General features: G+C 37.1%; 2 protein-coding genes across 2 annotated transcripts; both read left to right on the forward strand.

Annotated features, from left to right (window-relative positions):
* The first annotated feature begins 291 nt into the window (after nucleotides 1–291).
* Nucleotides 292–6,709, forward strand: LOC132189978 (phosphoenolpyruvate carboxykinase (ATP) 1-like). Its single transcript, XM_059604842.1, has 13 exons — nucleotides 292–359; nucleotides 454–702; nucleotides 1,996–2,189; nucleotides 2,563–2,716; nucleotides 2,818–2,902; nucleotides 4,016–4,116; nucleotides 4,411–4,709; nucleotides 4,792–4,965; nucleotides 5,063–5,128; nucleotides 5,439–5,617; nucleotides 5,725–5,894; nucleotides 5,988–6,156; nucleotides 6,265–6,709. Exons 2-13 carry the CDS (start codon nucleotides 464–466, stop codon nucleotides 6,406–6,408), a joined length of 1,974 nt encoding a protein of 657 aa, XP_059460825.1. The 5' UTR covers nucleotides 292–359; nucleotides 454–463; the 3' UTR covers nucleotides 6,409–6,709.
* A 1,086-nt stretch (nucleotides 6,710–7,795) lies between these two features.
* On the forward strand, nucleotides 7,796–11,680 carry LOC132190595 (alpha-(1,4)-fucosyltransferase). Its single transcript, XM_059605631.1, has 3 exons — nucleotides 7,796–8,597; nucleotides 10,572–10,745; nucleotides 10,841–11,680. Exons 1-3 carry the CDS (start codon nucleotides 8,124–8,126, stop codon nucleotides 11,408–11,410), a joined length of 1,218 nt encoding a protein of 405 aa, XP_059461614.1. The 5' UTR covers nucleotides 7,796–8,123; the 3' UTR covers nucleotides 11,411–11,680.
* The last annotated feature ends 1,253 nt before the right edge of the window (nucleotides 11,681–12,933 follow it).

Below are 12,933 nucleotides of genomic sequence, written 5' to 3' on the forward strand. Positions count from 1 at the left end.
AACAGACACCTTAACTTAAAACACCAAAAAAATAACATAACCATTTATACGGAATAATTTTATTTATCTTAACAAAATATCTCCAAGCCAAAATCTAACATAGAATTAAAAAAAATATATCTTTTGAAATTAAGGTGCTGACGTGTTTCCAACTTCGGTCTTTGAAGATTTCCCACGTGTATTTCCCTTCCAACCATGGTTAAAGACGTGAACCCGAGTTAAGCTTCGGAGTTGGAATGAAGCCTATAAAAGCGAGCTTTGCGTGGCCTTTCTGCAAATGTACTGAGTCAAGTGCGCTCATTCCTCTCACCTTGGATCTTCAGCTCTTTCTCGTAAACTTTCGCCGTTAAAAAGTTCCGGTTCGAACTCTTTCTCTTTCTGTGTGTTCTGGCGAGAATATATATTTTTTTTGTTTTGAATTTGTGATATTCTTCGATCTTCATTTTCACGTAGGCAGAAAAAGATGGAGAACAACGGACCTGGACGTAGGCAGGGGCTGGCGAGGATCCAAATGCCCGGGCACCACTCAAGGGAGGTGTGCCACGACGACAGCACGCCTCCGGTGAGAGCTCATACGATCGACGAGCTCCACTCCCTTCAGAAAAAGAGGTCGGCGCCGACGACTCCGATCAGGGGAGCTCTGGGAGTCTTTGCCTATACATCCGAAGAGGAACGCCACCAACAGCAACTCCAGTCCATTAGGTAATTAGCTATCACGAAATTAATAAACACTTTAACGAGGTGTTAATCTAATATATTGGAAGCACCATTCAAATCAAAAGTAAAAATATAATTAATAATTAATAATTAATAATTATAAAAGCTTAATCTTATTATATATAGGATTTAATTATGTATCACGCACAAGCTTTACATTTTTAAATGCTAATAGTAAGAAAGGGGATCTGTGTGATCCCCTCCATAAAAAATCCTGAAAAAAATTTCTGAGCAGTAGTGTTTTAAGTTTTCTTATGCCTACCCTTCCTCTTCTAGTCTTCCTTTCGTTTTCTTCTTCCTCTCCCTACTGATCTCTCTCCTCCTTTTTTCTTCTTATTCTTCTTCTCTTGCTCAGCTTCTCTCTTCCATCTCTCTCATCCAGTCCTCATGCTTCCCCTCTTTTTCTCCATTTTTCTCAAACGTACAGTTTATTTCTCCTTTCTGGAACTTTCTCTCTCTCAAAAGTCTCATATTTTCTTCTCTCTCTCTGACTCTCTGGCACATGAGGGACCTACTTTCCTTCTTTTTTTCAGCCTACCACGTGGACTGGCATTTCAGTATTTATTTATTTATTTTTCCTGTGTGTTAATTTCAGCCACTTTAATTAGTGTAAACTCTGCCCACTCAAAAAAAAAAAAAAAAACATTTCTCCTCTGCCCAATGCTATACGGCCACTCTTAAGAGGATAAATAAGAAAAATACAATGGACTTATATCAATTAACATGAATATGTTTTCTAAATGTTAAATAAAATAACTCAAAAGTAATTACATACCATTAATAGATAATTAAATATTAAAAGTAATTAATTAGACATGTAATATTTTTTCAAAGTGTTTGGAACTTTGAAATAACGAAATAATTTACATTAGTTTTTAGTAAATTATAGTATAATATAATATTATTTTATATTAATTAAATATCTTACATCTCGCCCTTACAATAAGAAAATCTTGGCTCTGCCACTGCTGACTCCATTACAATTTTTCATTAAATATTTTTAAAAATATAATGAAAAATTTTGAAAATATTTAATAAAAAAATATATTGTAAAAAAATTAAAAATTTGATATCTAACATTTACTACCCGACTAATTAGCAAACTAAACAAAAAACTCGAATAAATAATAATAATAATAATAATAAAGGTCTATCTCCTGAATTGTGGGAGGGTGGTCAACGGAAGGTAAGAAAAGGAGTGGTTGACTAAAGCTCATTGGTTGGATGTGGTAAAAATTCGCAAGTGTACGGCGGTTTACTTATTTTGGTTTTTGTTAGTGCTTCGCTGGCGTCGCTGACGAGGGAGACGGGGCCAAAGTTGGTGAAAGGGGACCCAGCAATGAAATCAGAGAGCCCGCGGGTGCCCACCAACGTTGGGCATCAGTCCTACACTCCTTCCCTCTCCCTGTCCCTCGCCGTCAGTGATAGTTCCCTCAAGTTCACTCACGTCCTTTACAATCTTTCTCCTGCTGGTAATTCTTCTTGGACGGACATTTTCTCTCTGACCTAGTTCGAAACTAGACCCGTTTGGAAACTAGTTAGGTCGAAATATTATTTGACTCATTTAAAATAGTGTCAAACATTTAAAATGCACATTAAATTTTTAATATCATTAATATGTTATTAATGATATTAAAAATTTAATGTGCATTTTAAATGTTTATAAAGATTTAACACTATTTTAAATTAGTTAAAGAATATTTTCCTCTAACGGGGTTTGGAGAAAATTTCCGTCCATTCTTCTTCTTCTCTCTCATTTTCATTGCTCTTAATTAAGGCTAATTAATCCACAATCTAATTAATGTAATATATATATATATATATATATATATGTTGTACGTACAGAACTGTACGAGCAGGCAATCAAGTATGAGAAAGGGTCGTTTATAACATGCACCGGAGCTTTAGCAACTCTGTCCGGAGCAAAGACGGGTCGGGCGCCGAGAGACAAACGTGTAGTGAAGGAGAAAACCTCGGAAGATGAGCTTTGGTGGGGAAAGTAAGTGTCTTTGCAATTTGCATGCTAATATTAAACGACGTAGCATTACTTTTCATCTCTTCAACGTTGACTTAATGGACGTCCTTGATCTTGTTAATTAGGGGCTCACCCAACATCGAAATGGACGAGCAAACTTTCCTGGTTAATAGGGAACGAGCCGTCGATTATTTGAACTCGTTGGATAAGGTATTTTAATCATCTTCTTCTTCTTTTCTTTTCTTTTTTTTATTGGGGTCAAAACATTGAATCATTCATCTAAATATAATAAGTTTAAAGCAATTACTTGAAGTTTTGGTCCAAAAATACTATATTTTTTTATTAGAAAGTCATAACTTGCCTTCGTACAAGTCGTTTCAGATATGCATGGGGTGGACGTGTCAATATATAGCTGGTAATGACAGCTTCAAAATGCAATATTTTTAGTCAATGGTGGATGGATGTACATATTTATTTATTAACTCAAAATAATTTTTTTCCTTCAATGTTTGAGTTTTGAAGATACTTTATCCATTCCTAAATCTAAGGGATATGCATACATTTCCTAGCTAGGCTTCATCCTAGAGAATCGAGTGCCATGGATTTGGGTGTGCCATTTCCCATTTGCCTCGTCGGCGGCAGGCTAAGGTCATGTTTAGAATTATGTCTGGAAATAAAGATTTTAAGTCAAAAAGTGTTTTTTTGACAAAAGTTTCATTTGACCATTTTAAATTTTTTCTAAAAGTACATTTTGATAATTTTTAAAGTAAAAAGTCAAAGAATTACTTTTGAAATTTTTTATCAAACACGCCAGTTTTTGGTTTGGAATAGCTTTTTAAGTATTAAAAGTATTTTTTATTTTTCATAACGCAATATCAAACAGACTCTAAGTAAAATTTGTTCGGACAAGTAAGTTTTATGAGAGTTCTTTCATATTTATTGTTTAGATTGTTGAAAATTCAAATAGCAAAATTGTTAGAATTTCTATCTGTCATGAAAAGTGTTTCTTTATCCGATTGCGATATTTAGCAGCTCGGACCACAATCGGAAAAAGTTTGTACATGTGAAACTTATTTGCTCAAATAAGTTTTGAGCTGCCCAACCACATATCTACGCATGCAAGTGGTTAATTAAATGAGCTGTGTTTGTATGGCCCGTACAATTTGATAATGTATATATGTCACTTCAGAACATTTTTTAAAATAAAAGCCAAAAACAACATCTAAAAAACACATTAACAAAAAGAACCATAGAATTTTCATGGATATCTTCATCATTTGTCCAAATTTGGGAGGAATAATGAGGCTGAAATTTTTGTTTCAGGTATATGTGAATGATCAGTTTTTGAACTGGGACCCAGAATACCGCCTCAAAGTCCGAATTGTGTCTGCCAGAGCTTACCATTCCTTGTTCATGCATAACATGTAAGTACTAAAATAAAATACTTTTATTATTTATTTGAGAAAAAAAAATGGTCAGATATCGTAAATTTAAAATCTTTATAAACTCTTGTATTAAATTCCAAAAAAACATAATATAGTATTTTCCCTTCTTTTAATAAGCACTAAGAATTTTTATTTCACAATGTTGACATGACAGTCCCAACTAACATTTTGATCCGTTCTTGTTAAAAAAATTAAAGCCAAAGAGTTAGTTGAAACACATTGGACGATAATTGTGAGATAAAAATGTGAAGAGTATAACCGGGTGGGTGACAGGTGTATACGCCCCACTCCAGAAGAGCTGGAGAGTTTTGGGACTCCGGATTTCACAATATATAATGCCGGGCAGTTCCCCTGTAATCGTTACACCCACTACATGACATCATCTACCAGCATAGACCTGAATCTTGGCAGGAGGGAAATGGTGATCCTTGGCACTCAGTATGCAGGGGAAATGAAGAAAGGCCTCTTCAGCGTAATGCACTATCTCATGCCTCAGCGCCATGTCCTCTCCCTACACTCTGGTTGCAATGTGGGCAAAGATGGTGATGTTGCCCTTTTCTTTGGCTTATCTGGTATAGTATCATCTCACCCTTTACATAATTTGAGAACATATCTTCACTCTGTTGTTAATGATGTCATCTACGTCTGTCTTAGGTACTGGGAAGACAACTCTGTCTACAGATCATAATAGGTATTTGATTGGAGATGATGAGCACTGCTGGAGTGAGAATGGTGTGTCAAACATTGAAGGTGGTTGCTATGCCAAGTGCATTGATTTGTCAGAGGAGAAGGAGCCTGATATTTGGAATGCTATCAAGTTTGGAACTGGTAAATTCTGCCTCATTTTTCATGTACATTACTTGTTTGTGAAAATCATTTGCTTACTAGCTTGTTCCTTTTTTTTATGATTGCTTGTCTTTGGCAGTGGTGGAGAATGTTGTGTTTGATGAGCATACTCGAGAAGTGGATTACTCAGACAAATCTGTTACAGGTAAAGATCACAAACTGTTTTAGAAAAGCTGAATATCCTAAAATGTTCAAGAAATCTATATTAGACCAAGAAAGTGGCGTGACTTAGCTAATCAGACCCATCAATCCTAACCCGTCAATTTTGTGTTGGGTTCATATCGGGTTCGCGGGTAATGTCAAAAAATGGTCAGCCCTAAATAAAAAGCTATTGGGTACCAAGCTGGTCTTATTATTAGATTCTTTCTGCAGCTGATGTGTATATCATATGAATAAAATGTAGATTTTCAAAACCAGTAATCATTTCATGCTGATTCAACTTATGTTTGTTTCAGAGAACACTCGGGCAGCTTATCCTATAGAGTACATACCCAATGCTAAAATTCCTTGTGTTGGACCCCATCCAAAGAATGTCATCCTTCTAGCCTGTGATGCGTTTGGTGTGCTTCCACCTGTGAGCAAGCTAAGCTTGGCTCAGACCATGTACCATTTTATCAGCGGCTACACTGCTCTGGTACTTAATAAGCCTACTCGAGTAGATGCATTTAGCGTACTTGTTTGCTATTTGATAAGGCTGTCAAGAACATAATTTTGTTGGTGGAACTTTTCATGTGAAAATAGGTGGCTGGAACAGAGGAAGGTGTCAAGGAGCCACAGGCTACATTCTCAGCCTGCTTTGGTGCAGCATTTATAATGCTGCATCCCACAAAGTATGCAGCTATGCTGGCTGAAAAGATGCAAGATCATGGGGCTACCGGTTGGCTTGTCAACACTGGCTGGTCTGGTGGGAGGTATCATATATAATAAACAACACAACAAATCTTCCTCAGCATTTCATAAAATTTCTTTTATTGACTAAATTTTGACATCTACTTTTTCTGCAGCTATGGATCAGGTAAACGTATCAAGCTAGCTTATACCAGGAAGATCATTGATGCCATTCATTCGGGGACCCTTCTGGAAGCAACCTACACCAAGACTGAAGTGTTTGGACTTGAGATCCCTACTGAAATTGAGGGGGTGCCTTCAGAAATACTGAATCCTATAAATACTGTTAGTTGGCTCTTTATTTCCACTGATTTTATATGCTGCTGCTTATAATTTTTTTTTGGCATGTTCTTGATTTGCTTTAATGAGGTACATGATCCTCTTGAATTGCAGTGGTCTGACCAGGATGCCTACAAGGATACATTATTAAAGCTAGGGGGTCTGTTCAAGAAGAATTTTGAGGTATTTCTGAATTACAAGATTGGAGAGGATAACAAGCTGACTGAGGAGATCCTTGAAGCTGGCCCTGTCTTCTGAATCGAAATCTGTGATTGATGGAGCAAAAGGGAAGGATTTGTGTTTTGTATGATGTATAATTTCTATAGCCTATATGGTGCTGCAGATGATTCTTTGTTAAGGATGGCTGGACTGTTGGTTACTCTTGTGGTTCTGCAGAATGTTAGTTGCTTCAGTGGGTTCTGGTTGGTTCAGCTTAGCTGCTGAAGAGTTGTAACTTGTAAAATGTAAAGGGACATAAGGCAAAAGCAAGGGTGCTTGTAGAATAGTTGACTACATGTCTAAGTGAGAAATAGATATGAAGGTAACTTTGTTTCTATTATTTATTTATTTTATTTTAATTGAATAGTTCATAATGTTGAGTCTCACTTGTTAAGTGGGAGTTTGAACTTGCACGTAAGAGGATGTGTTAAAATATTTAATTAAATGATTAAATTCGCTATTTTCAACCGACTTAAACTTTTGAAACAATTAATAATATAACAAAAGAAAAATAGAGATTTCATTTACAACAAGAAATGTCATGCAAACTAAAATTGATTGACCAAGCTACTATCCTGCGAAACAGTTTAAATTTTCATTAAAACGTTCAAATACCTAGGAGCATGTTTGGCAACATTTTAAAAGAAATGTTTTTGCTGTTTAAAAGTTTAAGATATTTTTAAGATATAAATAATTATCCAACCAAGTTTTCCTAAATTTTAGAATAATGCTATATATTACACATTCATCCCACCTCCATCTTACTGTCTGACGTGCCTGTAATATTAGTCAGTAGTATAGAGGTGAGATGAGGCTATAATATATATCATTTCTCTAAGGAGTAAGATAAATGCTACATACCACACCATTATCTCATTATGCTATGTTACATTGCCAATTCACCATTGACTTTTTATTTTTTTATTTTTTTTTAATAATGATTGATTTAATAGTTGATTGACAATACCACGTTAGCATATTACCATAGTGGTATGCTATATGTAATGTTATAAACTACAAACATTCCACAAATATTTCACAAAATTAATGTGATAAGACTAATTCAATGGCTATTAAATCCTACTACATCAGTTTTGTGAGATATTTATGGGATGTTTGTATCGTTTATAGCATGACTATTTAAGTAACGCTACAAACTATACCATTGTTCAACCTCTATTTTATTGGATTGATATGGCAGCGCCATTATATCAATCATTGAATTTGTTTTTTTATTTTTAACAAAAGCTTTTTTTTTTTTCTGGTAAGAATTTTTTAAATGGAAAATGTGGAATGGGCAAAGATAGAAGTTAAGCCCTTCTCTAAATTTTAACAAACTTCTTTCCCTGATCACACGGGTCGGGTTGGATCGGTTCTTAGATTGTTCATTTCTTAACCCAAAACTCCTTCCCGACCCAATCGTCTCTGTAACTGTAAGTCACCGATGTAGACCCAGAACCAACTGAGGCTCCTTAAAAAGAAACCAACGCCAACAATTGGGGCAGCTCAGAGCGGGGTTCCCTCGTATTCTATACTCGAAACAGCCCCAACAATTTTGAAACCTCTCTGATCCATCAATGCGACAGATATCGGAAGAGAAGAAGAAAACTTTCTGCCCCAACAAAGTATAAAACCCGAGTCTCCGCTTTGGATTGTCATGTATCAAATCCGTTGACTGAGTCTCTCTATTATCTCTCTGCTCTTTTCAAAAGAGAGAGAAGGAGAGTACCCATACTGCGAGATCAGCGCCCACCATGCCATTGAAGCCCCTCAACACCTTCACCGTGGCCGTCATGTTGGGCTTCACGCTCTTGCTCCTCTTCTTCTCCGGTTTCCTCGAATTCCCATCCGTATCGAGCTCCATCCAACCCATCAACCGTCCCGGTTTGTCGGAGACCAAATCCGAACCGGACCCATTTACCAATTTGATCGGCGCTTTCCGGAAGTGGGACTCTCAGGTGGGTTGCGCTCGGTTCAAGGAGATGCACAAAGCGTTGGTCCCAGTTCGGTCCAATGGGTCTTCTTCTTTGCAAGAGCTTGGACTTGAATGCCCTGAGCTGAAACTGGATCATGTCAGTGTTTTGGTGAAAGGGTGGACATGGATTCCTGACAATTTGGACAATTTGTATTCGTGCCGCTGCGGGCTGAGCTGTTTGTGGACTAAGTCTTCTGTGCTTGCTGACCAGCCCGATGCCTTGTTGTTCGAGACCACTACTCCTCCGCTTCAGGTACTCTTTTTGTTCACCTTTCTAGCCTAAGTAATTGGATTTGGAAGTTTCAATTCATAAAGGTCTTTTTTTCCTGTTGTAAATTGTGTTTGATTAGATTTAGGCGATTTGGTTGCTGGTATGTATCAAATAAGAGGAGCATTACGCCATTACTTATATGACTTCTAGATGTGTACTGCTTGCTACCTTTAGTTTATTGTGTTTGTGATCTACATATGGATAATGGAGGTAGTCGATTCGGAATCAAATTCTGGAATTTGAGTCTTCACCTACCTACTCAGGTTTTTAGGTTCGGTGCTTAGTATGTATCATTATCAAAGTCAGATTTTTTTTTTTTTTTGTTCTTGGACTCCATGTGCCAAATCCGAATGTCCTTATATCACTTTCACTTTGATTCTGCTGGATTCAATGGGGCCAGTTGTCCCTGTTTGTGTTTTGGTTGTGGGTGGACGTGAGAGGGATGTTAAGAAATTCCAGATCAGTTTGTGTTCGGAACTTGATAGCATCTCCACCTGCTAGCTTAGGCTTTTGGATTAGATGTTTTAACATAAGATAACAATATACTTTCCTTTTACTGAAACAAAATTTCTAAGGCAAAAAAGCAATGGAAGGTTTTAAATTGAGATGGATAGAGGAATATGAAGGGAGGAATACAGCAGTGCAGTTTGGCATTCGTTTTTTGGTTGTAGTATGAGAGAACACCTTATTGAGAGACTTATTTGTTCTCCGATTCTGAAATGACATAACGTCTTCCATGATAGCGATGGAGAAACTAAATTATGAAAATAAATATGGTAGGTCTCATTGTTATTGGGACCAACGGGCTTTTAGAAGGTCTTTTTCCCTAGGAATGGAGGCGGGTCTTCTGTTGGAGCTATGCTTTGCCATTTTTATCTCACAAGGTCGTAATATGATTGGATTATAATGCTGCGCAAAGGAGAATGAGTTGCAGGTTTTTGTCAAAGGTGGTGATCTCTTATTAAGTGAGGTTATGTGACCAGAGGAATTGCATCCATACAAATATTGGTTTACAGAAGACTGAAGAGTGCAATTGATCATGGAATCACAAACTTTAAGTATAATGTAAATTGCAAAAGCTTTGATACCTGGATCTAGATCCTTTGCTTCAGACTAGAGGAGCTGTCCCTCACAAGACATGGGTATGTATGCCTACTAGACACTTCAAGTAATGGAAGATCTTTCAAAAGCAAAGGAATTCGTATTGAAGCTACTTATGGCTGATGGCCTTTCTGTTGTTGGAATTTTGTCCCTTTAGTATGGGTGGTGGGTGATGTTGCAGGGTTTATTCCTGTTGGATGCATGAGTTAATTGCCGAGCGAAAAAAAGTTTTTTTAAAGAAAACAAAAATCTTGAAGCCACTTATGACCTATAAGTGGAGTTTCTTAAAACATATTTTGAAGTATCTGGAGAATGTTAGCTGATACATATATAGTCGGTGACAGGTAACCTTTTAAAACTTAAATTAGCAGTATTTGCCTTTTTTTTGTTGTGAGCTTCTAGCAAGAAAACTTAATGGTTATGTGTCATTATATAAGGCTCCCTTAGATTGCATTCTTAAAGCTTTGATGTTCAAGGGATTGATTACTATCTTGCATATTTAGATAGCTATCATGATTTGACCTCTGATAATCAGAGTTTCACCCAGGTTCTTCTGGTAATATGTTGCTTTAGGCTGGCAGGAAAATCCCACGTGCAAAAGAGAAACGCCTTGAATTTATCTTGTCGAAAGTTATAGCTTTTAAAGCATTTTACCAATAATTAAAGCAGCAGTTTTATTATTTCTTTTAAATATAGTTTATCTCCTTTGGTTCTACCTAGCCCCTTGAAGTTTTTCTTCTCTTACCTACGGGCTTTAGAGTCGATCTGTAGTAATTTAATCTTTTATCCTGACAATCTATTGGTACAACACTTGTTTGCCTGCTTCATTCTGGCTTTTTTTCTTATGTTTGTCAGAGACGCATAGGAGATCCAATTCGTGTGTACATGGATCTCGAGGCTGGCAGGAAACGGTCAGGGGTAGAGGATTTATTTATTAGTTATCACGCCAAAGATGACGTTCAGTCGACCTATGCTGGTGCACTCTTTCATAATGGTCGAAATTATCATGTGTCTTCTTTGAAGAACAATGTAAGTACCGAGCTTTCTTATATGCTTGTGCCTTGTGCCTTTCTTATAAGAAGCTATCCTGATATATTGTACTAATTTCCTTGCTTTGTTTTAAGGATACACTTGTATATTGGTCTTCATCACGCTGCCTTCCTCGAAGAAATCAACTGGCCAGGCAGCTTCTGAGCTTGCTGCCTCACCATTCATTTGGCAAGTGCTTGAACAATGTCGGCGGCCGAGACATGGCCCTATCTCTCTACCCTGAGTGCGCCAACGATGCCAGCATCACCCCAAAATGGTGGGACCATTTACATTGTGCCATGTCTCACTACAAGTTTGTTCTCGCCATTGAAAACACCATGACAGAGAGTTATGTGACAGAGAAGCTATTTTATGCGCTAGACTCCGGTGCAGTGCCAATCTATTTCGGTGCACCCAATGTCTGGGACTTTGTCCCTCCACATTCAATCATAGATGGGACTCAATTCAGCTCCTTGGAGGAATTGGCTTCTTATGTAAAGGCCCTTGCCAATGACCCAGCAGCCTATGCAGAGTACCATGCTTGGAGAAGATGTGGTGTACTGGGTAACTATGGAAGGACCCGTGAAATGAGCCTTGACACATTGCCTTGCCGGTTGTGTGAGGCTGTTAGCAAAAAAGGTGGGAGGAATGGAAGAGCCAATTGAATTTTGGTGCTTTGTGTTTTTCTTGAGTTTGTTCTTACGGTGGTCAGATCATAGTTGATCCTAGGATTTTGCATCCCAATGTGATGGGTTATTTCTAGGTGTGTACAAAAATGGAATACAGATAGATTATACAGTTGAAAAAAGCAGATGTTAACCCGAATCTATTCAATTTGTTGAGTCTTTGATTCCCTCTAATTATTGCAATGTATCCCTTTTTTTTAACTTTAAGACTAATGTTATATATTACATCTTTATTTCATTCTTATTTTACTGTGCTGATATGGCAATGTTCATCCGCCTTTGTAAAAAAAATAAAAAAAAAAATCATGGTTGTAAGTGAGAATTTGGCTCTTCTTCTCCCTCTTCTTTGTGGAATTTCCAAACAGAAGCCAATATACCACTAGAAGTTGAAGGTTTAGATTTCTCAACTCTTTGGACCTGCACTAACAACATGACCTAGTCGTCAAAATCACAAAGAATTATTGTTAGAGCAAGTGAAATTCAAACCACCCTTTGTGTCTTATTTGCTTGTATCTTACTCTTTGCTTATGCTTGCTTTTTTGGACCTTCACAGTCTTTAGCTCGATAGGTCTGTTATCTACATATTCCTTTTTCTGCTCATCTGTCAGGGACTCCATGGTTTGAACCTGTAAAAACAAAACAGCACACCATCATTTTTCTTTTCCTGGGCAAATGAACACTGGAACAAGGATCCGGATCCTCTCTCACTGGAGGGAAAACTGGAGATTCTCCATTTGATTATCTTGGCCGTTCATTTTCATTTAACAGCCCATACTACGCCACGTGTTCCACTCAAAAATAAATAATAAAATATTAATTAACTTTTTTTTAAAAAAAAAAAAAGTAAAATAATTTTTTTTTTAAATATGGGGTGGCCGGCTGAGCCATAGCCACCCCCAACCGGCCCTTGGGGGTGGCTTCAAGCCACCCCATAGCTCATTTTGGGTGGCCGGCCACCCCATATTTTTAAAAAATTGTATTTATTTTATTTTCTTTTTAAAACTTAATTAATATTTTATTATTTATTTTTGAGTGGGACACATAGTGTGGTGTGGGCTGTTGGATAAAAATAGACGGCCAGGATGATTAATTGGAGAATCTCAAATTTTTCCTCCAATGAGAGGAGATCGGGATCCCATAAACAAAACACCAAAACAGACTACAAAAGAAGAAGGAAAAAATAAAGAAAAAGAAGAGGAGGACACCCTACGAGAGATTTAGATAACTAATGGGACAACGGCCACCCAAAAAGAAACGAAATGAGAATGCTTCCACTACAACCAGTAGAAACGACCTTTCGGCCTATCTATCAAGGTTATGTGCATGCTAAAAGAGTGCAGTATGAATTAGATAACCATAAAAATGTCTTAAATCTTTGATGTCAAGCAATTACTAATCTACTTTCTTCCTTCCTTTATCTAATTTTGCTTACAAATTAGAAAAGATATGCAAAGCTATAAAACACAATGAGATCAACTGAAAGACACGCACCCATATACCAA

This window comes from Corylus avellana, chromosome ca8, assembly GCF_901000735.1.
Source record: "Corylus avellana chromosome ca8, CavTom2PMs-1.0".
Classification (NCBI taxonomy): Eukaryota; Viridiplantae; Streptophyta; class Magnoliopsida; order Fagales; family Betulaceae; genus Corylus; species Corylus avellana.